Here is a 26,052-nt window from a genome sequence, read left to right on the forward strand (position 1 = left end):
AAAACCTAGAATCACCTACCCAGCAAAATTGAGTATCATGTTCCAAGGCAAAATATGGATTTTCAATAAAATAGAGGACTTTCAAGCTTTCTCAGTGAAAAGACCAGAACTGAATAGAAAATTTGACTTTCAAACACAAGAATCAAGAGAAGCATGAAAAGGTAATCAAGAAACGGAAATTGCAAGGGACTTACTAAAGTTGAACTGTTTTGTTTACATTCCTACATGGAAAGATGATGTGTATGATTCATGAGACCTCAATATTAGGGTAGCTGAAGGGAATATGCATATATATATATGTTTATATATATATATATATATATATAAGTGAATGTGTATGTATGTATATATCTATGTGTATATATATGTGTGACACAGGGTGAGTTGAAGATGAAGGGAAGATATCTAAAAGAAATAAAATGAAATTAAGGGATGAAAGAGCATCATACTGAGAGAGGGAGATAGGGAGAGATAGAATGGGGTGGATTATCTCACATAAAGGTGGCAAGAGGAAGTAGTTCTGTGGGAGGAGGGGAGAGGGCAGGTGAGGGGGGAATGAGTGAACCTTGCGCTCATCAGATTTGGCCTGAGGAGGGAATACCATACATACTCAGTTGTGTATCTTACCCCACAGGAAAGAAGAGGGAGGAAGATAAAAAAAAATAAAAGGGGGGGGGATGATGGAGGGGAGGGCAGATGGGGGTGGAGGTAATCAAAAACAAACACTTTGGAAAGGGGACAGGGTCAAGGGAGAAAATTCAATAAAGCGGGATGGGTTGGGAAGGAGCAAAATGTAGTTAGTCTTTCACAACATGAGTATTGTGGAAGGGTTATACATAATGATACACATGTGGCCTAGGTTGAATTGCTCGACTTCTTAGGGAGGGTGGGTGGGAAGGGAAGAAGGGAGAGAATTTGTAACTCAAAGGTTTAAAATCAGATGTTCAAAAACAAAAAAAAAAGTTTTTGCATGCAATTAAAAAATAAGATACACAGGCAATGGGGTGTAGAAATTTATCTTGCCCTACAAGAAAGGAACGGAAAAGGGGATGAGAGGGCAGGGGGGTGATAGAGGGGAGGGCTGACTGGGGAACAGGGCAATCAGAATATACGCCATCTTGGAGTGGGGGGGGAGGGTAGAAATGGGGAGAAAATTTGTAATTCAAACTATTGTGAAAATCAAAGCTGAAAACTAAATATGTCAAATAAATAAATTTAAATTAAAAAAAAATTATTCTCTGTTGCCATCATTAGCAGAGGCAGCCTGTGCAGTTACACACAGAAGGATATTAAAATATCATCTACTGTTTGTTAAATGGAAATTTTAGAATTAGGGGATGAAGAGCTTACCAAGAAAATAACTGTCTGAGACAGTAAAAATCTCAAGTCTCTATTAAATTCTTTGTTCTGCCTACTGAACAATTCTGCCCCATACCAAAAGAAAAAACCTGATAACCTGGAATTTGACCAAAAACTCTTTAGACTGAAAGGATTTACCTATCACAAATATTCAGGAAGTAGTATGTAAAACAAAACAGTTTAGGTTTTTTTTTTAAATGGGCAAATCATTTAATCTCTCTGAGCTTCAGTTTCCCTGCTTCTAAAACTAGGGGGTAGAATTTAAGGTCCCTTTCTATCTTCTGATTCTATGAAATATATCTCTAGAACAGGGGGAGCAGAAGGGATTCAGACCTGAGCAGAAAGGAAAAGAGAAGCAACACCTGAATAGTATGTGACTTTACACAATAATCTAGAGACAGAAACATGTCATATACACACACACATCTTCATGTTTTTCTGACATATAAAACTGAATTTCCACTGTGCCAATAACCTGCAGAATTAGAAAGCACCCCAGGGTTCCCATACCAAGGCAGCTTTGGATACTTAAATAACCCTGGGACACTGACTCTTGGTTAATGGGAAAATTTCAGGACTAATTCCCTGAATCTGACAAGCCGTCTCCCTCAATAAGTCCAGGAGGTTATTTCATTAAGCACTGCATGAAATGGCAGGCAAGCAGCCAGCTCTGTGGTCCGGTGGGGTGGAACCAGAGCTACCTGCAACATTTAGAACGTCTCTTCCTTTCCCTTCTTACAATATATGTATGTATACATGTGTGTAAGTTTATATTTATGTACGTATGTATATACTTTACAAATATAAAACATATATACATATATAAAAATAGGTGCTGGTAGAGACAGAAATAGTGACTGTCCAAACAACTATTTTACTTTCTAACCTATTTTTTTTCCTAAGTACGCATAGTATTTTATATACTAGAAAGGAGAACCACCTCAGCCCAGCACTTTGGTAGTAGGCTGAAACTGTATCAGACTCTAAAAAGAAAAGCTCAAAAAGCCACAAAAAGTCCCAAGGTAAAGCAGCCCAGCTCTATGAGAAAACCAATTCAGAAATTCAAATACCTTCACTAAGTTCTTTTCTTGCCTACCTAAGTGCCAGCAAACCCTGGTTATCTAACGGTTTCTCAGGAAACTTCACATTGCCTGTAGGGAGAAGTAACAATTAGAGTCAACAAAGTTCCAGGAAGAAAGGTCCAATAAAACAACAGTTGTCATCAACAGGGGGCAAAGCCCTAAGCAGCTGGAATTATTAACCTCAGGGCCACTGCCCCTCTCCCTTCAGCACTGGTCAAGGCATTCAACAGAATCCAGACCTGTTCTCCAAGGAACAAAAACAAAATGGCACACAGGTTTCCCATTTAGGCATGGATTCTTTTCTTTCCTCTTCCCACTACTCCCAGTTAAAAGTTAATGCTTTGGAGAAAGTGGTTCTTTGAATCTTTCGCCATCTATTTTTTTTTTTGGCCAATCATTCTGTCATCTCCAAAGAGATGAAAAAAACTTCTTTTTAAAAAAGATTTAAAAGGTCAGATTTTTCCTTTTCCCACTAGTTTCAACATCTACAACAGAAATCAACACAATATGGAACTTCCCAAAGGAAACAAGAGAGTTGTCACACCTAGATGGTTAAATCTTTGAATAAGAGGAAAAGGAATGATGTGGGAAATGTGGTTTTCCCAAAGATAAATAAATAAAATTTCTTCTATCCAGTGGTTCAATCTGTGGTGAAAAAGTACAATCAAGTACAAAAAGATCAAATTCACAAACAGTAGCTAACACCTCAAAAGAACCATGCAACCTGCATCAAAAACAATGGCTCCTTTTACACTAACAAAATCAGGTTTTGTTTTTTTTTTTTTCAGGGGGGTGGGGGGGTGTCAGGGAATGAGGGCCCCCAGGTGGGAAATTCAGCAGCCATTCACATGCCATATCCCACTGTTAGACAAATACCCTGAGCAAGTCAAAGATAAGATAAAGGTCTCTTATGTCAAAATATTCATAGTAGCACTTTTTGTAATAACTAGAAAATAGATGCTCTTAGATTAGGGAATAGCTAAATAAATTGTGGTACATGAATATAATGGAATATTAATGTTCTTTAAGAAATGATCAATATAATACAGAGATGCATGGGAAGATTCCTATGAACGCGAAGCACAACCAGGAAAAAAATATACACAATGAACACAATGTATACAACATTGAATACAACAATGTAAACGAACAGAAGCAAAAAATCATTGAATGCTGTGAAATTATAGTGACCCAACTTGGCCCCAAAGAAGAGAAAAAAAGGTATCAAGGCGGGGGATTATGAATGTGGGATAATATATAAGGTCAATCTTTTTTGATATGTTGGTTAGTTTTGCTGACCTTTTTTCTCCTCTTTTTAATTTTTTATTACAAGAGATGAATCTCTGGGAAGAGGACAGGGATATACTGAAAAATATAAGTGTCGTACATACAAACAAGAGGTCAAACATTCATTTTTCAAAAGAAAAAATAAATATGAAGAACTCGGAGAAGCATAGGGAAATTTATATGAACTAAAACAAAATGAATTAAGCAGAACCAAAAAAGCCAACAATGACCACAGCAGTTTAAACAGAAAGGATGAGAAAAAAATTCTGTAAACTGTGCATTTAAATTGACTATGCCTAGCCCCAAAGCAGAAGAAAGAGTACCTTGTTCTTTGCTTTTCCAAGGTGGGAGTTGATGAGTGTCAAACATTGCACATGCTGTCAGACTAAGTTGAAATTGATTAGTCTTTAGGAACTGCCTTTTATTCTTTTTTTTATTCTTTGCTATAAGGGATAGCTCTCTGGTGGAGGAGGTAGAGAATGAAAACATTTAGAAATAAGTAATGTAAAAGAAAAATCTTTAAAGAAAATGAACGTTTCACAAAGCAACACATATGAAATGATTCAGAGTGAAGCAAACAGACCCAGGAAAACAACGTACACAAGAACTCAATGTAAATGGAAAGAAAAGCTGAAAATAAATGCACCAGACTGTAAGCTCCCTGAAAATGAGGTCTGTTTTTTACCTTTCTTTGTATTCTCTGTAGCACAGTGCCTAGCACATGCTAGGTGCTTAATAAAACTGGATGACCTGACCACGTAATTACAATGTGACCAAGCTTGACCCCAAAGAAGAACTGAGAAAATGAGCTTCCTTCTCCCCTTCCCTATCTGAGGGAATACAGTTGTAGAGTACTGCACATATTGTCAGGCATAAATTGATGTGTTTATTGGTTTTATTGAACTATTTTTTTCCTTCCTTTTTAAAACACCAAAGTGTTTTACAACGGATGATCCCACTGTTATGGGACAAGGAGAAGACATATTCATAAATACAAATGATGTAAAAATGAAATGACTATAAAAGAAAGATTTAAATAATTTCTAAACGAAGGTGGTTAGAAAACAAAAGGATTATAAACATAAGATTTAGAACAAGATTATAATAAAAGCGTAAGACATTGCTAGGCAAAAAGAGAGAGAAAACAAATACTTCAGATACAAGACATACACCAAAGAAGACAGCCTAACAAAAACTCAAGACTCACTCAACTGAGCAGTTGAGGGGCAAAAGAAAATGTAGAGTTGAGCAATGTTTGGAGGTTTGGATTTTTCCAGATCTATCTGGAAAGAATTAGGGTACTAGAATTTGCTAACTGCTGAATATAACCTGGGCAAATATACAGAGAGGCAGCCTCCATTAGGAGTCCCAGTAGCGGTAAGCTAGAAAAGCCAAAATTTCAGCAGTTATGAAGGAATTTTTCTTTCAGTTATGTGTAGAAACTGCACTGTCTGTATTTCTTCTAAAGCAAATAAAAACATATGTAAAAAAAATGCAGATTAGTCCCCCAAATTTTGTACAAAAGGTTAAAAAGGAGGAATGACTCTCTACTCTCCAGTTTAGAAGGGAGAACCAAGTGTTTCTTGAATGAAAACAACTACTTCAAGAGGAAAACAAAGAGAAAAAATACTTCAAGGAAGGAGAGTCTAGACCTGTTACAGGAGAATGGAAAAATGTGACAAAGAAAGGAAGGATAACTAAATCTTTGGAGCTATGTATGTAATGGGTTCAAGGCTGGTCCTGTAGAGTACACAACTGGACCCTAATAGAAAGTACCTTCCTGTGCATTACATAATAACAATAAGGACACATCAGTGTTGACAGGAGAGAGAATGTCTATAACTGACCACAGGAAGAAGAGATGAATCCATGTGTTGGCCTGACACAAACCATCAGGAGGCTATCTTATTTACAAGGTTTGCCAGTTCCTCATCCATGTCACATCCACTAACCTTGGTTGTCTCCCAAGGGTCTGTCCTTAGCCCTCTTCTTTTTTCACTCTATACTACTTTACACAGACATTCCTTTAGCCTTGCTGAGTTCAATCATCATTTCTATGCAGATAAATCCCAGATCTGTATATAGCCTCTGCTGAGGTAGTCATGCATCACCAACTGCCTTTTAGTCATCTTGAACTAGATTGGTATCTCAAACTTTACATGTCAAAAAACTTCCTCTGAATCCTTTCTGTTGCCACACATCCCTATTATTGTCTAGAGAAGCATCATTCTCCCAAGCCTCAGGTCTGCAACCTCAGTATCATCCACCACCAAATCCTATCATTTCTACCTTCATAACCTCTCTCGTACGTCCATTTCTCTTTACTTGTATAGACATCACACCAGTGCAAGCCCTCATCCCCTCTCTCCTGGACTACTATTCAACCATCTACTAACTGCTCTGCCTACCTTCAATTTCTCCCCACTCCAATCCATGGGCCACTCAGCTGCCATGGTTATTTTTCTCAAGCATAGGTAAGAACATAACACCCCACCCTCCTACCCTCTGTACCAGATAAAAAAGCAGATCAAAGACAGGAAGAGCTACAATTCCAGCAGTTATGAAGGAATGTTTCAGTTATATGTAGAGATTGTGCTATGTACCTATTACCTCAATGATCAAATATAAACTCCTCTGGCATTGAAAGGTCTTCTTCATAAAGGGAGAGGGATACAGGTGAAATTTTAGGCAATATAAAAACATAAGATATAAATCACTTATTTTTTTTTAAATAAAGCTCTTCATAACCTGGCCCTTTCCTACTTTTCCAGTCTTCTTATAATTTACTCTCCTCCACACACTCTACATCCTACTAAAATAACCTACCTGCAGTTCTGCAAGCATGAAAACTCTATCTCTCTCCCCCATGCCTTTGTTCTGGCTCTCCTACATGCCTGGAACACTCAGCCTCCTCACCTTTGTCTCTTAATTTCTCTGGTTTCCTCCAAGGCTAAGTTTAAATCTCATCTCCTGCAGGAGGCCTTTCCCAGTCCTCCTAGCTGTTAATGACTTCCCCTCTGGGATTATTTTCCATCTACTCTGGAAATATCTTGTATGGACCTAGTGTATTACATATTGTCTCTCCCATTTGAATGTCAGCTCCCTGAGAGCAGGGATTATTTTTGCCTTCCTTTATTTTCCCAGAGCTTAGCACAGGGCCTGCCACATAGTAAGTGCTTAATAAATACTTGTTGACCAACATAGAGTTTTACAGGGTGCCTCCCAAGAACAATCAAAAGTGACAACTAATGACCACATCCTCTAAGGATGCTGGTGGAGCCAGATCTAGAAAATATTTCTAGTGATTTCAAAGTCCTAAGGAAAAAAACCAAGCTCCCTAGGGCACATCTGTTATTTTCATCCATATTGCTTATATGCAGTCTTTAGAAACTATATTCAGGAGAGAATGGGCTTTGGAATTTTTGCTTAAGGATACAGGAATAAAGGGCTCTTGGCTACAGATGGAGTACACCTAACCAGAGTCTGAAAGAAGAGAATATATTTGCCTGGTGATTTCTGGGTCTTATTTAAGGTTTGTACTGAAAATGGAAGAAGGAGAAAACTATCTAATTACAGGTGCTTAGCCAGATATTACTTAGTAGTAAGAATGTCTTAGGAAGAATAGTGGTGATAGTGACCAGTAATTCCCAAAAGACAATGTTCAACAAGGGTAGTAATAAATAATGGGCCCAGAAATCTAAATTCAAATGCAATGAGCATTACTAATAATAAAACTAAGTACATTAAAGATAAGGAAGCAAATACAACCTCAGACTCACCACTCACTAGATGGTATGTATTCCAAGCCTGAATGTAGGGATAAAAAGATATGAGTAAATAAAACAGCCATTATATATCAAGTCTAGAACAATTTCTTTTTTTTTTTTACGGGACCTGTGATTTTATCAGTGTAGGGAAGTTTCCAGGAGCAACTTCCTCTACTAATGTAGACTTGCATCTTCTCTGCAATGTGGTCTTATAAAGTAGCCTACGGCACTAAGAGGTTAAAGTAACTTCCCAGAGGTGACATAGCCAGTGCTATTAAAGGTAGGACTAAAACTCAGGGCTTCCTGATTCTGCAGCTACTCCTCCATCCCATACACTAAGCTACCTCATTTTGCGAAGACAGTATTATATATTAAAATAGTCCTGTGTTGGCCATTCATGAACTATAGGGAGGCAGTAAGGTGGCGAATATGCAGGGGTATCTCAAAGGAGGGAGAAATAGAAAAACTTCTATAATGATAGTATATATTATGCATCAATCAGTAAGTCATTAAAAAAAAATAAATTGAATGATGAGGTCCAGAAGCAAAGCAAAAAGTTGGCAGAGGGGTGTGACATGACAGTGGTGGGGGAGGGACCTAGAAGAGCTAGAAGGGACCTCTGAGGCCATCTAGTCTGTCTCATTTTACAGATAAGGAAACTGAGGCCCAGAAAGCACAAGTGGTTTTTACCCAAGGTCACACAGGTAGTAAGCTTAAGAGAAAAATCTGAACCTGGGTCTTCTGACTCCAAAGCTAAGGCTCTTTCCACTCAAGTTCCATTATTAAAAACAGAGGAAGTTGATACACTTTTCATTCACATTACTGATCATTTCAAGTTTTAGAAAGCAGAAGTGGCAAGAAGAACTATCATTAGGGAACCTGATGTCTACCAATAAGGAGGATCTGGTTGACAAATTAAGCACAATGAAAAAGTGGGGGATGGGAGGGCAGCAGAAACGGCAGGGGGAGGGGCAGGGGAGGCGCAATGCTGCTACCGAAAAAAGCAAAGACCATCAATGAATCACTAAGTAACAAAGAAAAGGAACAGAGGAAGTTCAGGAGACACCAACAAGAAGACTAATGTTAGAACTACCCGTGTGAAATCTGAAACATACAAAAACCCTGAACTAATGGAGATCCAATTTCATGCGCAATATTTTTTGTTCTTCTCATATAAGTAATGTTCGTATTTGTTGATGCTTGTCAAGTTCATAACAACAAACAGGAAAAAAATTAAATGATGAGCACCTTGGAAGTGACCATTTAGGAGGACACAGTTAAGAACAAGTAAAATGCTTGGCATACTTTACTGATACCCTAGACTTAAAACAGCACATTTCAAAGAGGGCAGAGGATGGCAGGACACCTTAGTCAGAGACAGAGTGAGCTCAAAAGGAGTAAAGAGTCCTTAAGAGCTTCAAGTCAAGACAAGAAATTCTGACAACATAAACACAGATTATCCCAATGAGGCAGAAAACATGCAATTTTCTAAAGAGATTGATTTCTCTGTCAATATTTAATTTTGTATTTTTGCATCAATGTTTATCAGTAACTGATTTCCTATTTTTGCATCACTGCTCAGTAATGATAGCTGTTGACTGATCTCTTGCTGTGCTTCATCCTTCTACAGTTTGAAATCAGAACTACATTTTTATCATAAAGTCTGACACAATGCCTTTTTCCTTCATTTTTGAAAATAGCTGATTTTTCTTTAAATGTTTGATAGAATTCATCGGTAAATCTGTCTAGACCTGGAATTTTTTTTCTTTAAAAGGTAATCTGAGGGGCAGCTAGGTGGCGCAGTGAGTCAGGAAAACCTAAGTTCGAATTCGACCTCAGACACTTGACACACTTACTAGCTGTGTGACCTTGGGCAAGTCACTTAACCCTAATTGCCCTGCCTTCCCCCCTCCAAAAAAATTTTTTTTAAGTTAATCTGTTGCTTCCTCAATATAACTTTCTGAGATTAAGTTATTTAGATTATCTAAGTAATAATCATAGTGATAACTAACATTTATACAGAGCCTTTAAGTTGACAAATTGCTGTTTTCACAAAAGCTTTGCAAAGTAGGTAATATAGATACTGTTAAAGGTACTTTCTGGGCATATCTTTGGGGTCACACGGTTGGTAAGCAACAGAGTTGTTACTCAAAACCAGATCTTCTTACCCCAAGATCAGCAGCCTTTCCATTAATGACATTCCTCCTCAAGAAACTGATGTGGCTGTGAAGGAAATTCATCCATCAACTTTTCTTAAAGACACACAGATGTTGAAAGCAAGAATAGGCAAATGAGAATAAAAACAAGAGTGGCACAGTTCTTTAAAATAGTATCAGGAAGGTTAACGAAAAGAATGCAGTGAAGCTTTTGATGAAAGCTAATAACAACAAAAAAACCTTTTTCAAGTGTGCCATAAACAAGAGGAAGATGCTTGAGATGACAGTGGATGATGGAGAGAGGGTAGAGATATTTATTGAACTGTGTGACCCTGGGTAGTTCACTGTATCTCTCTATCCCTCTGTGTTCTATTAAAAAAAAATCTATAAAATTGAAATAGCTAGATATTTGCATTATCTATTTCATGGGTGGGGAAGCATTCTGAAAATTTTAAAGAGTTATATAAGTGTTGTTAGCATTATTATCACCTAAAATCTTCTTTCTACATTCATTCTACCAAGAATGATCTTCACATTGAGAAAGAAAAAAGTGGTTAACAAGAAGGTGAAACCTCAGAGAGGCGGGTTTACGGTACAGATATTTAGTTGTCTCTGACAAGTTCAAGTCACTGAACCCAGAAAAACTATCCCCAGTGTACCAAGAACCTATATATGTGATTTCTGTGCTTTAGTTAGTAATCTTTCAAGAACAAGAGACATTTCCCATGACAGGAGATAGGAAAATGTACTTACTTTCAAAATCTGAGAGAAGGCTGTAAACTATAGGTCACTGAACTGGATATTAATTCCTGGCAAAATTACTAAACCACATTATTAAAAGGATTGTTTGTGAGCACTTCCTCTACCAAAGCAGATCAGCAACTGATTTGAAATTTAAAGTCTTAGAAAGTTTCCTAGAGCACTAAGAAGTTAAATGAGTTGCCAGCATGTATTAGCAACAGGATTTGAACCCAGACCCCTCCTAACTCTGAAGCCTAAAGTTCATATGGAAAGAATTACAAACTCAATTGTACCATCACAGCCAGGAAGCTGATATAATCTTGGGAAATTAATTTTAGGTACAGAGAAGGGGGCATGGGTGAGGATACCCAAAACTTTGCCAAACGTCAACTGACTGAAAGAACTAAGAATGTTTAGCTTAAAGACTTTGGGGAAAAGGGGAGAAGATACCAGTTTTCCAACTCAGAGGCACATAAACAGAGAAGTTAGATTAGCTTGGCCCCAGGAAGCATAAATAAGGACAACGGGTCCATGTTACATGGGGAAGGAGGGCAAATTTCAGCTCAATATGAGGGAAAATGTCCTAGCAATTAGAGCTATCCCAAAACGCCACCTTGTGAGTGAATGGATTTCCCATCTTTGGAGATCTCCTAGCAGAAGCTGGATGAGTGACTGCTTGATGGGTTTACCATATTTAGTGTGTTCCTGCTTCAAATAAGCATAGGCTGGAGTAAATGACCTCTGACCTCTGAGGGTTTCCTTCCAACTTTGACATTTATATTTCTGCGATCTAAAAAGAGATGAGGCAAATTTAATTTCCAACTGGAACACCATAAAGTATTTAAGGTTCCAAAATTGTATGTCCTTGCTTAAGTCAGTTACATGAGGAAAAGGGTCTTTTATCATGAGTCCAAACTCATAACTAATTAAAACATAATTTTTCTGATTCTTTTTTTTTTAAGTTTCCTAGAGTAAAGTTTTTTCACACTACATTTTCCACTGTGTTCTACTAGGAAAGTATGGTCATAGTACATGTGCATGATCTGTGAGGCCTTTCCTAGTTGTGTCTCCCACCCTTCTGAGACTGCCTTCCATTTATACTGTATATATCTTGTATTACCTAGTTGTTTGCATGTTGTTGAACCCTTAAAATGGGAGCTCTCTGAGAACAGAGACCTCCTTTTTTGCCTTTGTTATGTCCTCAGCACTTACCACAACGCCTGGCACAGAGTAAGCACTTAACAAGTATTTGTTGACCAAATGACTGCCTCCTCTGGGCCCCACAGTACCCCAGCTTAAGTTGAGATCTAAAGTTTGAAAACCTATGCAAAAGGGACTGTTAATGGAGAATAGAGAGCCAGACTCTGAATCAGAAAAACCTAGGTTCAAGTCCCTGAGCAAGCCACTTAACCTCTCAGTATACTAGGGCAATTTTTTAAGAAAGATGCAGAGCAAATGCCAATTCCCCATAGGTAGAGCGAGTTACTTCTCCTGGAATTCCCTACAGTGATTAAATAAATCATAGATTACGACCTCTCTCCATCCTCTCTAAAAAAAGGTCACTAATAAATGACAAATCAGGAATGCAGAAGACTGGTGATGAAGCATTTTCCCCACTGCTTCCCTGAGAGGTAACAGCCTAGTAATGCAGAAACAAATCAACAAAATTCTTTATTCAGATGGAAGCAACAAGAGACAGTTTGGGGCTTCTTGTTTCAATGCACATGACAAAGAACCATTCTCTCACACTTCCCTATAAAACATTTCAATATAAAGAATTCCAGAGCAGAACATTTATTATATAGCATGCTAATGCAGGTAAACAACTAAAAAACAATGATCTACACCTATAACTGTCAACTGAAATTAGTAAAAAACAGACACATGCCACTATGTGAATCTTACAACTAAAAAGGAAAAGAACAAAATGGTGACATTTCAGAAAATGTCTTTGAATTAATTAACTCATTTCCATGGTAATTATAGCAGGAGGAGTCTACTTATAATTCTTTGGCTCTGAAATATCAAGAAGAGCCCATGCAAACTTCTCTTAACCTATAAAAAAATTTATAACATAAATACTGATGGCTTCAATAATGCTCAAATTAGTCCCTAGTATAACTTAGTGCTGTTACTAGATGAAGTCAAGTCTCAGCTTTAGTGATTTCAGGCTGTGGATCAAATGTGAATAAGAATTCTTCCTTTAGGACTATAAATAACACTATATATCTTTTTCTTATAACTTCTTATCAGCATTATGTTATTTTTTCTATTCATCAGTATGGAAAAGGTCTAATTAGTTTTTGATCCTACTCACCCAAAACAACAGAGCCCTTCTCCAAAGCATACATACAGCCTCTATGTATACCACTTCTGCACGGTAACAGTGTCAGGTCTCAATAGAGAAAAACAAATGTTTTTCAAAGAATGAGTCACGACCTGGTTACTATGGTTCAATCATTACCAGAAATTTCTCTATCAAGTAAAGCAAACAGGAACCGTATGAGAAAGAAAAAATATGCATAAAAGATGTGTAATCGACTATACTTTCAGAATTCTCCAGGAATTCTAAATTTCAGGACACAAATTCTAAATCAAGATCTTTTTGGTCCAAATCTGATTTTAATGCAATTTCTAATTGACTGGACAAAGAGTCTGAGTCCTAACAGATTGGTATTTTTGAAAAAGGGAAGAAATTGCATTCATCAAACTACAGGTCACTGACCTTGACACAGATTATTGATAAAATTCTAGAACAAATAATTAAAGCAAAGGTTCATGAGTGCTTAGGTCACTACAATACAAAAGACCAAAATTTAGCTAAAAACATTATTTGCCAGTCAGAAGCTCCACTTCTTTATAATAGAAGAAAAAACCAAAAAACTATTATCTGCCAAAGCCCCATCCAGGGCTTTCACTCATGTCTGGGTGAAGAGCTTTATTCTGGCTTTGCAACAGCCAGAATTAAACAAGAGCCAAGACCTAGAGATGCTTTGATAACTGAATTAACCTTAAATCATTTATGTTACTCAAGGGAGTCAGATAGGAATAACAATGCCCTCCAAAACATGGAAATACAATGGAGAAAAAACGAGGCAGCACAGCACAGTAGAAAGACCACGGACCTTACAAGTCCTGAGCTTTATAGTCCTGACCCCCTACACTGACAAATTGTCTGACCTCTGTTAAGTCACAGACTCATTAAGCCTCCATTTCTTCATTTGTAAAACGGGGATAATGCCGATACTACTTGCCTAATGGAGCCGTGATGATCAACCTTTTTTTAAAGGACATTTTTTTTTAAGTATCTCTTCTGAGGAATACACCATACTAACATAATTGCTTTGTAGCAGAAAAATCACTATTCAAATTTCCTCCAATCACTACAGACTAATTATCTATATCAAAATCACACATATCAACACATTTTGAGTTTTTTACAACCTGAATATTTAATCGATTTTTCCATTTTAATCCATTTTTTCAATCAATTTAATCAACGTTTTTGCAGTTCCCACCAGGATGCTAAATATTGATATTTACGCATGTGTATATAAACATAGGTATATACAACTACATACATATATGGGTTGCTAACTATACGTACATGTTACGTATGTATATACATATACATACCAGCCACAGATATATACGTATAGATATATACGTATGAATGCTAGCTATATGCATATACATATATACACATGCTAGTTATATACATATACATACACATACATATAGGATGCTATATACGCACATGTACACGTATTGCTAGCTATATACAAGAATATGCTTATAGGATGCTAGCTATATAAACACATATGCATGTTGTATACACGCATACATATGTATACTATGTAGGCATACACATATATACAGTAACAACCGAAACTGAAATGCTACTAGTTTCAAAGAATCCAAAAAATGCCAAAAGTTCAAATTATTTTCAGCATGTGCATATGGAATACAGATGCACTCACATAAGATTTCTCCCTCAAAGGTAAACGCTATAAAGCTGCTTTTCTAATTTGTGCCTGTTTTAACCACCACCAAGGCCCTCGCCCAACAACTTCCACAATTTTCGGATATACAAAGGCTGTACTGCCCAGAAGAGATCCCTAAGTCCTGATTCTCCTTTATGGGACCGCACCGTACAGAATGCAGGGCACTCATCTGGCTAATGAATGAGTGAATGAAGCAATCTACCCAAGTCCTGTCTCCCAGGACAAGTCAGGGGGCTTCAGCCTGGGAGGCGAAGGATATTCCAGGGTCCCGACCAGCATGTGCCATCGGGCCAACCTCCCCGCGACCCCGGGCTCCTTAGGGGACCCTGGACTGAGCCACAAACTGGAAACAGTTCCCAGCCGTAAAGAGAAGTTACCCTAGAGCGGGGACTGCCGCGACACGAGGTCCCCGCCCCACTGCCTTGGGATGGTGCCAGCACCGAGTCCCCTGGACCGGCCGCCAACCCCGCCAGAGACCTCGGTCCCGGGTCGCGTTACCGGTCCGGCTTGAGAAGCTCTTCCGTTTCCCAAGGAATGGGCAGTACTTCCGGGCGGGGGGGGGGGGGGGGCGCGTGTTGCCGGAAGTCGGGTGGAGTGACGTAGAAGTGTGCGCCGCGCTTCAGACCTCGGACTGTGAAGCGTCTAGAAACATGGTGAGATACAGGCAGGGGAAGGGATTAGGGAGGACTGAACATTTCCTCACCAGAGAATAAACAAGTTGACGGAGGCGAGCGGGGAGCTTGACGGTTTAATTCTCGAGCCTGGTTCCGAGGATGCTCTTCTTTCTCGTCACCTTCACGCCGGGATTATCCGCCAGGAGCCGGGAGGCGGGCGGGGGGGAAGGGACGAGAGGGGAGTCAAAATGTTTGGTGAAGGCCATCGGGGGAAATATCAGGACGGAGCAGTGGATTTTAACTCAGAGATGTCTGTTAATTTTCAGGGGAAACAAAAGAAAGCGAGGAAATACGCGACCATGAAGCGAATGCTTAGTTTACGAGATGAGAGATTGTGAGTGGCCTAAATCAGCTACTGTGCTAAATAAAGCAGATGCCAGCAGAGGAGGGTCGTAATTTGCTTGCAGAGGTTTGGTCCCTGGATTCCTGGTTAGGTGTTGCTTGTTTTGAAATATGACGTAAATCTAAAGAAACCTTCTCAGAATTTAGGGGGAGAGGGAAGAAAAAACATGCGGATCAGAAAATAAACCTTTAAGTTTTAAAAATCTCTTTAGGAGAATTATTCTATGTAGGATTACTTGTCATGCAGCTGATTTGGAGTAATTGGTTGTAATTAGTTCGAGAAAAATTTAATTTTTGACGTTCTTGTAGCTTCCTTTCAGTTACTAGACAGCACCATTTTGGAACATTTATTATATTATAGAGAAGCAGTATAGTAGAGTACATAGAGGACTGGCCTTGGTGTCTAGAAGACCTGACTGGGTTCAAGCTCTTCTGCTAGACTAGGCCAGTAATTTATTTTGGGTCCTGAAGTTAATTGTTTGGTACTCTTGCCAAAAACATTTTGTAAGATGTTTCCATGCATCAGTCACAAAAGATTTTAAAACAAGAATGGGAAGAATAACATTTGAGACAAATGGATAGAGAATAGGAAAAGAGGCAGGGGTGAGGTCTTACACTTAGGCAACCAACAGTTGGGGATTGGGAGAGGAAGTGGCTAGGTGAGCTGAATAGTGCATGTTGTATTAAGTTGTTATACTCTTAGAATAGCATACTCTTCTGAAAAAATGCACAATTGACAGTATTACGGAAGGGCTTTTCCCCTTCCTTGTGTTCACCGGGGCATACTAACTCGAAATACATTTGTTCTTATTTACAGAAATGTTTGCTTTCACTCATCCACTTTCTGTTTATCCATGTGTGAACTAAAAATGTTGTATGTTTTAGATGAAAGAAGTACCAATATCCAAAATACACCACTGCCAATGTTAAGGGCTTTTTCTCTTCTATTCCTGCCTTCATCAGCCAACACTAACTCTTAACCCATTTAATCTTGTAAAGTTTGGGGAAGTGTTTGATGCAATAATTTGTCACCTAGATGTAGATTTTAATCCTTGATAAAGAAGCTCTTGACTAAGAGATAAAATGATTTATCTCTTTGTTAGCCACAATTACTTTGTATTTAACTAGGTGTAAATTAAAAATTCTACATGTTTTTAATCTCAGAATGTTAAGACATCTCCTTAGGTTAATCTCCTAACATCTCGTATGTTATTAGAGCATCTCTCACTGTGCCTTCAGGGAATTGATTTTACTAATAGCATAAGCCAAACAAAGTTAGATTACCTAAGTCATCATTCTTATCCATTAATGAAAGTAATTAAGAGTTGGCTGTACTTATATTTATTTAATAAGGACTTTTTTTTTTACTGTGATGTTATTCCTAAATTTATTTTTTTATTTTATTAGAAAAGAAAAAGATCGATTAAAACCAAAAAAGAAAGAGAAGAAAGATCCCAGTGCTCTCAAAGAAAGAGAAGTGTAAGTATTGAAGAAAATCCAAAGTTCTTCTTGGTATTTTCCCATATCTACCTGTACCGTTGCCCACCATTTCCACCATGCCTTCTGAAACTGCTGTGTGTAGTTAACAAATTTCTCTTTTAAACCTCTTCCTCTCGGATTACTTCTATCTTCTTATACTAAGAGACCTGGCTTCTCCCAGGTGCTAGTGCATTCCTAGCCATTCTCTCTATCACTTGCTGAACTTTCTTTCATACTCCTCTTATGTACTGGTCCTTGAGGATAAGTTGGAATGTTCTTTGTTCCTCACTTCCAGTTCCAGACTCTCACTTTACCACCATCAGCCCATTCAAATATATGACCCAGTTAAAATCTTAGCAATTATCTGCTAGTGCCCAAGACATTCTCATGCATTTCTCAAAGTACCTAGCTCACAGTCTTCCTCTTGATCCCAACTCCTACCTTTGAGAGTGAGTGGGAATACTCTTTTCTCCTCACTTCCAGTTCCAGACTCCCTTTATCAGCATCAGTCCATTCAAATATATGTTGATGTTCCCATACACCCCAGTTTTCCCAATCCCTCAGTCCTCTTCCACTTCACTTCAGCTGTACACAGGGATGGTCACACCCTTGATCTCTCCAACTAGTATTTCACTTCAATAATTGAAAACTCTCAAAATCCTTTTATTATATCATAATCTGTATCATTCCATTTATCCCTAAGCTGTATCCCTCCTAAACCTATTCTTTTTCCATATGGGGACCTCCAATCCTCCATCCTTCAGTATTCTCACAGGCTTTCACCTCAGCTCTAATTTCACTCCCCCACCCTGACTCTAACTTCACTGTCCCCCCTCCTTAATCTCTATGCTACATTTAACCAATTCATACCCTACTTTGCCCCAGATCCTGTTAACACCATTTTCCAAACCCTAATTCTGTATTACACCCAGCATCTACTTCATTCCTGCTCACATCCTGCTGAACAGATCTGGAGAAAGTCATGCAGTCGAGCTGACTAGTCCACTACAAATTTATGTTATCTAATCTCAACTGGACCCTCACCTCAGTAAGGCAGTCCTTTTACTCCTTACTAACTGATTCAGTATTCTCCTCAGGATAGAAGTTGTTCCAGGCTTTCTCTTCCCTCCTCAAGCCTCCTTCCTCATTCCCTTCCTCTCTTCGTTGAGGATGTCACCTCATATTTTATTGAGAAAATTGAGACCTTTTGCCATAAGCTACTCCTTCCTTTCTCTGTATCTCTGAAACCCTTTGATATCATCCCTTAATCTCACCTATATTCCACTTCTGATGAAAAAGTGACTCCTATCATCAAGGCCAACCCTTCTTCATTTCCCCTTGATTCCACCCCCTCCCATCTTTTCAAAGGGATTTCCTCCACAATCACCCCTTCCATTCCTGATGTTCACAAACACATCCAAATCTCCTTTACTCACTAAAATCCTCTTAGACTCTACCTTCCTCTCAAGCAAATATCTCTCCTCCCTTTCGTAGCCAGCCTCTTAGAAAAAAGCTGTCTATCCCCATTGCCTCTAATTTCCCCTACTCTTCTAAATCTTTTGCAATGTGACTTCTAATTAAACTGCTCTCTCCAAAGTTATCGGTGATCTCTTAATTGCTGGATCTAATGGCCTTTTCCCAGTCCTCATCTTTCTGGATTTCTCAGCTATATTTGATATTCTTAACTTTCCTCTTTAAGTTTTTATAATGCTGTTCTCTCTTTGTTCTCTTCCTACCTGTCTGACCACATCAATCTCGTTTACTGGTTCATTGACCTCCTAACAGTGTGCATACCCAAGACTGTTCTGGATCTTCTTCCATATATACTCTTTCACTCAATGACCTCAGTAGCTCCCATGAGGTTAGTTATCTCATTACAGATGACTCCCAAAAATATATATTCAATTCTAATCTCTCTTTTAAGCTTCAGTCCTCTGCTTCCAATTAAATATCAGGGTATTTTAAACTAGATGTCTCATGTCTGGGATATTCAAAACTGAACTCATTATCTTTCCCCAAAAGACCCACCCCACTTTCCATCTTCTCTGTTTTTCTTATGGTACCCAGACCTCAACCTAAGCATTATTATCCTAGACTCCTCACTCATGTAGTCACCGCACGTATGCCATCAACTGCCAGATCTTGTCATTTCTACCACTATAATGTGTCCCACATCCATTCCTTTCTCTTTACTCGCCTGGCATCACCTGTTGTCTGTGGCAATAGCCTTTTCCTTGGTCTCTCTGCCTCAGATCTTGTCCCATTCTGTCCATCTTCCTTACAGCTGCCAAAGGCATTTTCATGAAGTGCAGGTCTGCCCTTGTCACTCTCCCAGTGACTCCCTGTAACATCTGGGATCCAACATAAGCTCCTGAAAAAGCCCTTCATAACCTGGCCTACAGCCCACCTCTCCATTCTCATCCTTGCCCAGCATTCCATTTGCTGTCCAAAGTCTTTCTCTTTGTAGAAGAATAGGGAAAAGAAGTTAAGCCTCAGAATCCCTTTCATTTTGTTAATGTGCCGCACTCTTCCTAGAACATGCCTCTTCAGAGTTTGGACTCCTCTTAACTGTCAAAGGACTTTAGTTGTTGTCAAGTGTGTTGTTGGTACTAAGTAAAAATCATTATAAATTAATTTATACTATTGTCTTTTAGTCCCCAGCACCCATCCTGCTTGTTCTTCCAGTATAATACACAGTTGGGACCACCTTACTACATCTTGGTTGATACCAACTTTATCAACTTCTCCATCAAAGCCAAGTTGGATTTAGTGCAGTCAATGATGGATTGTCTGTATGCCAAGTGTGAGTATTGTACTTAGAATAAGACTTTTTCTATAACATAAATTAATCAATGAGCACTTACTAAAACACTTACTATGTGCTAAGTGTTGGGAATGTAGTGAAAAAAATGAAGCAGCCTGTGCTCTAAAAGATGTTAAGTTCCATTTACCTAAAATCGTTGTGAGATGAGAAATTCTCATTAACCTAGGAGCTTATGTCTGTAGTTACTGTGGCAACTATCAATTTTCAAGGAATTGGAATACAGTAAAAGCACTTAATCCTAGTATTTGGATATAACTTCTTTTTCCAGAAGTTGCTTCAGAATTTCCTAGTGCCTCTAGACCAGGCCTGCACAACTTGTGGCATGCCAGAGGATTTCCTCTACGTACAAAGGATGTTTTCTTCTACATTTTTCGCAGGCTGCAGGTTGTTGAGGCCTGCTCTAGAGCATCAAATATCAATGTAATAGTATTCTGTAAATTCCGTTGAGCTTTCTAATTTGGAAATCATTGAATTTTCAGTATGCCATAGTCAGGTCTCTTTTCCTTTCAATAAGAAATGGACCTCAAAGTACAGGTGGGGAACATGGCAGCTGGAAAGCAGGGACTTGCGTGAGCTCCCCACCAGGTCCCTCCAAAAACCTATAAAAAATGGCTCTGAACAAATTCTAGAACTGCAGAACCCACAAAATAGCAGAGGGAAGCAGGGCTGCAGCCCAGGACAGCCTGGATGGTCGCTGGGTGAAGTCTATCGCGCATGGAGCTGGGAGTGGAGGTGAGCAGAGCCCAGCATGGGTGGCGGCAGGACCAACCAGACAGGGAACTGGGCGGAACAGGCCCTAGTGCCCTGAATCACTGAGCCATGGCAGTTACCAGACTTCTCAATCCACAAACACCAAAGACAACAGAGAAGGTTAATCGGAAAAGCTGCAGGGAGTTCGTGGTTCGGACACCACCCTGGGAACAGCAGAGGTGGTGCAGCTACAGAACTACAGCTGCAGTTGCTTCCAGCCCCAGGCCCACCTGGTGGGAGGAATTAAGTGGCGGATCAGAGCAGGAGTACACAGCCTGCTGAAGATCTGAGTCAGGTCCAGGTTGGTGGTTCTTGGGGAAGGAGGAGTGCTGGCGTGGCAGAGCTCGATGTATAGAAATAGCTCTGAAAACAGCAGCGCATCCCCTTAAACTTGGAAAAAAATACTCTTTACAAGCAGTCATACCCGGACAAAAAACTCAAGGGTCAAATAAGATGGCTGGGAACATGGCCAGGCAGCGAAAACGGACTCTGATTCAGTCTCAGACTTTGGAATCTTTCTTTGGTGACAGAGAAGACCAAACCATACAGCAAAAAGAAGTCAACAAAGTCAAAGAGCCTACATCAAAAGCCTCCAAGAAAAACACGAACTGGTCTCAGGCCATGGAAGAGCTCAAAAAGGATTTGGAAAAGCAAGTTAGAGAAGTAGAGGAATAATTGGGACAAGAAATGAGAGTGATGCGAGAAAAGCATGTAAAACAAGTCAATGACTTGCTAAAGGAGACCCAAAAATACGGAAAAAAAAACACTGAAGAAATGGACCTCATTTCATGTTTCATACTGTTCATATAGTAAATGTTTATTGATAGATATGCCATGTGTTTCATTGGCTCCACAGATCAGTACAGTTAGTCCTCCCACAAGTACTGATTGCAGCCCATCTGTGCCTTATCAATATGTGATTCATCTTGTCAGTTCATAAATCCTTCATAGAAGATCTGCCTTATGCTTGAAGGTCTTCATCTGGGTCTTTTAATATTTCATAAATATCAATCTGACACTTGAGCCATCCTCTTCCCATGTTTTACCCATATTTTCCACTCATACATGTCGTGGAAAAGACCTATGCTGTTTTTCTGCATAAGTTTTTATTGGTAATGTTATTATGGTAAAAATGACTTGTAATTTTGAGGGGCATAAGTTCTTCCAGGGCCTGCCAAGTTGAACTTGATACAGTTATGGACCTCAGAAAGTTTGACAAGGAGGAATTTGGGGGTGGGGGGGAGGGTCACAGAAATGCTGTGAAATACTATGCTGCAGTGTGAAGGTGTTGCTCTCTATGTCAGTAGAAGATATACCCATACTGATAAAATCATGGACATTCTTGAAGGACTGTAGCATAGAAATTATTGATATAATAAATAAAATGGATAACTATAGTGAAGTTTCAGGTACCTCATTAACCTTTGAGGATAATCCCATGGATGGTGATTCTTATATGCTCCCATAGTTGTGCTTCTTTTAAAGTTCGCTTAAAACTTGTTTTTTCATACTGTAGTAATTTCCTGCCTCGTTGTAACAAAAACTGTCTGATGTAACCAGCACTTTTGACAATGTGACACCTCATTGTATAGCTATAGTTCCCTACTTCTACTGAGAAGAGAGAGATTGCTTTCGTTATCTTTTTTCTGGAACCAGGGTTGTTCATTATAATTAATCAGAGTTCAGCTGCTTTTTTTGTTTTAATTTGCATTTTGTAGAAATTGTCTATATTGTCTTAGTTCTGCTTATTTTACCCTGTGTCAGTTCTTGTAAGTCTTCCTGTCTTTCTCTGCAGTATTATACTGTTAAAATCATATGCTACAGTTTGCTGGACCATTTTCTCACTAATAGCTACCCACTTCTTGAATTTTTGTTTGTTTGGAGTTTTTGTCATTGCAAAAAATACTACTTTGAATATTTTGGTATATATAGGGCCAGCCTTTTCTGTCTTCAGTCATTATGAGACATGCCCAGTTCTGAGATCACCATTGTGTCAAGGGATTAGAACAGTTCAGAGACTTTTTTTCTATAATTCCAAATTGTTTTCCAGAATGGTTAGAGCATTTTACAGCTTCATCAACAGTATCTTAGTGCGCGTGGCCTCTTTCAGCCCCTCCAGCATTGAGTATGTCTTTTATAAAAACATCTTTGCCACTTTCTCTAAATGAGTTTTCTTAGTATTTTTTTCTAATTCTGTAAAGTAACCCCTTGGTAATTTGTTCTAGTTGAAATTTATATGGTACTTTTAACATTTTTATTGTATTGCCATTGATCAACTGTGAACAGTGTTGATGCTAATGATTTCCGTGAATGTATTTTATAACCTGCTGTTTTATTGAAATTATTAATCATCTCAGTTTTTTTGCCAGTTATCTGGGGGTTTTCTAAATAAGCCACAATATCTGAAAGTTGGGTTAATTTTGTCTCTTAGAATGTACCTTAAGCAAAGTGATACAGGTTTCTTTACAGGTATGAATGATAATTTTTTTAATTACATATAGGCATTCCCTGCATAACTGACTGTGTAATGGCTGAAATTGAAAAACTGGGACAGAAGTACCGAGTAGCCCTGAGGTAGGGACATAATGGGAATTCCTTTGGTCCTGTTTCATTAGTTTACTGTCCTAAATTTTCTCATCTTATTAACTTAGTTAAAATTCATGTAAAACTAATTACCTCTAAGAGTTACAGTTGAGAATTCAAAGCTCTAAAACTCAGAAGCTAGGATTTTTGGTTAATTTATTCATATTTTCATACAACTTTTAAAACTTTATCTCCATTTTCAGTTAGAGGTGGCATTTTAAGTTTACTGTTCTCTTAAATGATATTGCTATATAGGAACCCCTGACAGCAGAATTTCAGTTAATAGAATTCAAAATTTAAGGAAACGCCCCCACACCCTTAGTTTTCCATTCTTTACTACAATAAAAAGTGATGCTATAAGTAATCTCTGTGTTTAGGTCTTTTCCCTCCTTATTTTATACCTTTCAGGTATAATACTAGTTTACTCGTGGTCTCACTGGATCAAGAGATATGTACAGTTTAGTAACTCTTGGAGCATATTTCCAAATTGCTTTCCAGAACGGCATCGTCTAGCCTGTTCTTAACACGATTGTCATCTATGCCTTTATTTAAGTCATCGATAGAACTGGACTGTATAAACAAATGCTGCCATTAATATCTCCTTACAAATTTTGTTGTGAATCCAGTGCTTGAAAAATGTAGTGACCAGATTGGATACACGTGTCTAAATTCAGCTCTTATATCCCTGTAGGATTGCCAAGGACCCACGATTTGAACGATTGCCATGCTCGCACAAAGGAACATACGCAGATGATTGCTTGGTCCAGAGAGTCACTCAGGTATCCATTTTGAGGGGTCTAAAAAAAGTTGCTTACTAATTGGTGAACTATGTTCTGCATAAAGCCAAAAAAATCCGCAAATCCCGGGGGCAAATCATATGCAGCCTGTTCATAAGCAAGTGAGACTATCTCTTCCTGGAAAAAAAAGGAGAGATAGATGATAGCTACTAATGTTAGTCTCTTGAAGAGTGAAAGATTCTCTCATCCAGAAATCCACTTATTTTGTGCATTATCTTGTTCTGGTAGCCCTTCTCATTAGTATTATGCTATGTAAACTATACACTAGTATGTGTATACTCTAGATAATCTCAGCCCCTGTCTCTCTTGCAGCACAAGTGTTACATTGTGGCTACAGTTGATCGAGACCTTAAGCGAAGAATCCGGAAGATCCCTGGAGTTCCCATCATGTACATTTCTAACCATAGGTGAGACATGTCTGAAGATGATGATGAGAATATTGTCATTCAAGTTAGTTTAAAAGTATTCATCATCTTTTATGCCCTTTCAGGTCTGTTTATTCATTTAAAGATGGGGTCAAGATGCAAGATTTTACAGATTGTTCTATGTCAAGTATTTAAATAGTTAAATCTTGGAAGAGAAAAAAAGATGAACCAACAGGGACAAAAGAAAGTTTTAGGAATTAAAGTGGATGGTACAGAAATACAAGATAGTCATGGGGGGAACTGGAAGTCGTTAGTTTTAGACACAGAAATCACTTCAGTCAGGATCCAAGTCTAAGACCTAAATGTGTCAGAAATCTCTGAACTCTTGAACCCTGGTTAACTAAAGGCTTATAAAAGAGCTCCTTTTACTTTTCCAGAATTTGTTAAGTCCATCCCCAGATTTGAATTGTTTTTCTCTTTTTCCACACTGTGGACTCTCTACCTAAACAAAGTTAGTACACTGTACTACAAATTCCTCAGCATTTCTTTTTTTATAGTACTTTATTTTTTCCAATTATATGTAAATACAGTTTTTGACATTCATTTTTTAATAAAGTTTTGAGTCCCAAATTTTCTCCCCCACCCCTTCCTCACTCCCTAAGTAAGCAATATGTGTGCAGTCACATAAAACATACTTCATTTTAGTCATATTGTGAAGGAAGAAACAGAACAAAAGGAAAACACAAAAAAAAGTTAAGTGAAAATAATATGCATTGATCTGTATTCAGACTATCAGTTCCTTCTCTGTGTGTGGATAGAATTTTCCATCCTGAGTCTTTTAGAATAGAATTGTCTTAGTTTATTGTGTTGCTGAGAAGAGCTAAGTCAGTCATAACACACATAATGTTGCTGTTACTGTGTACAATGTTCTCCTGGTTCTTCAGTATTTCTTTACTTACATGGATAATTATAGATTCTAAGATGAATTTCATATACCTTTATGTTGCTCGCTGCAAGGCCAAGGAGAGAATATCAGAGTTAGTTAATACAAAGCAAAATAAAAGCCATTGAATAGGTTCTTCAAGCTTTCTGAACAGTGTGTTAATTCTTTATTGTAAATAGGTATAACATCGAGAGAATGCCAGATGATTATGGAGCCCCTCGATTGTAACATCAAGAGACTGAACTTCCTGTGATGCCAGTCTACAAAATACCATTCTAGTCCCTGACTTGTCCTGTTGGGCTTACAGAGATTTACTTTTTTGTCCTACTCTGAAATGATTTTTGTATCTTAATGAAAAACTCATTTAATTTGTACATACATCAATTTTGTTTAGATATTTCTATAGACTCGGTTATTCCTGTTGTCTCATTCTTCTTCACTGCTGGATAATAGGCTTTAAATAAATACTTCCATCGAGTTTCTTCCTTTGCCTCTACCCCTATTGCAGAAGCTGCTACTACATACAACTTTATTATATTGGAAATAAACATGTAATTGAGGAAAATATTGAAGCTCTCACTAGATGTAAGAAATATTTCTTGAAGAATGTGCTGCCAGGTATCTTACGACATGTTTCAAACTTCTAAGCAGTAGTTTCTAATTTGTATTAAAAATAAGAAGAAGCACTCTTGATAAACAAGTTGATGTCAGTATTCTGGAAAAATGTTTTAACTTTCTCCTATATTGGGCCTTTTTGAAAGTTTTATTGATACCTTTTCTTACATTGCCTTCATTCCTAATTATTCCTCCACCCAAATGAGTCAAAAAAAGATAGAAAAGGAATTCAACAAAACTAACACATCTACAAATTCAAACATCATGTGAGCTGTTTCACACCC

At 38.3% G+C, this 26,052-nt stretch overlaps 2 protein-coding genes across 6 annotated transcripts in view; one reads left to right on the plus strand and one right to left on the minus strand.

The window, feature by feature from the left end:
- Positions 1-14,945, minus strand: part of AREL1 (apoptosis resistant E3 ubiquitin protein ligase 1) — a 70,237-nt gene extending 55,292 nt beyond the window's left edge. For 2 of the 5 annotated variants that reach the window (XR_005008951.1, XR_005008950.1), the window contains exon 1: positions 14,774-14,907. The gene's annotated coding sequence lies outside the window, so the exon portion shown is untranslated. Of the gene's footprint in view, positions 1-12,709; positions 12,778-14,773 lie in introns of those variants that run through there. The other 3 variants (XM_036735181.1, XM_036735177.1, XM_036735178.1) reach the window with 3 other exon arrangements.
- A 31-nt stretch (positions 14,946-14,976) lies between these two features.
- Positions 14,977-25,635, plus strand: FCF1 (FCF1 rRNA-processing protein). The gene is made up of 8 exons (XM_036735592.1): positions 14,977-15,049; positions 15,337-15,404; positions 16,820-16,891; positions 19,546-19,694; positions 22,967-23,039; positions 23,740-23,827; positions 24,158-24,252; positions 25,333-25,635. The coding sequence occupies exons 1-8, from the start codon at positions 15,047-15,049 to the stop codon at positions 25,379-25,381; spliced, it is 597 nt and encodes a 198-aa protein (XP_036591487.1). The 5' UTR covers positions 14,977-15,046; the 3' UTR covers positions 25,382-25,635.
- The last annotated feature ends 417 nt before the right edge of the window (positions 25,636-26,052 follow it).

This window comes from Trichosurus vulpecula, chromosome 8 (assembly GCF_011100635.1).
Source record: "Trichosurus vulpecula isolate mTriVul1 chromosome 8, mTriVul1.pri, whole genome shotgun sequence".
Classification (NCBI taxonomy): Eukaryota; Metazoa; Chordata; class Mammalia; order Diprotodontia; family Phalangeridae; genus Trichosurus; species Trichosurus vulpecula.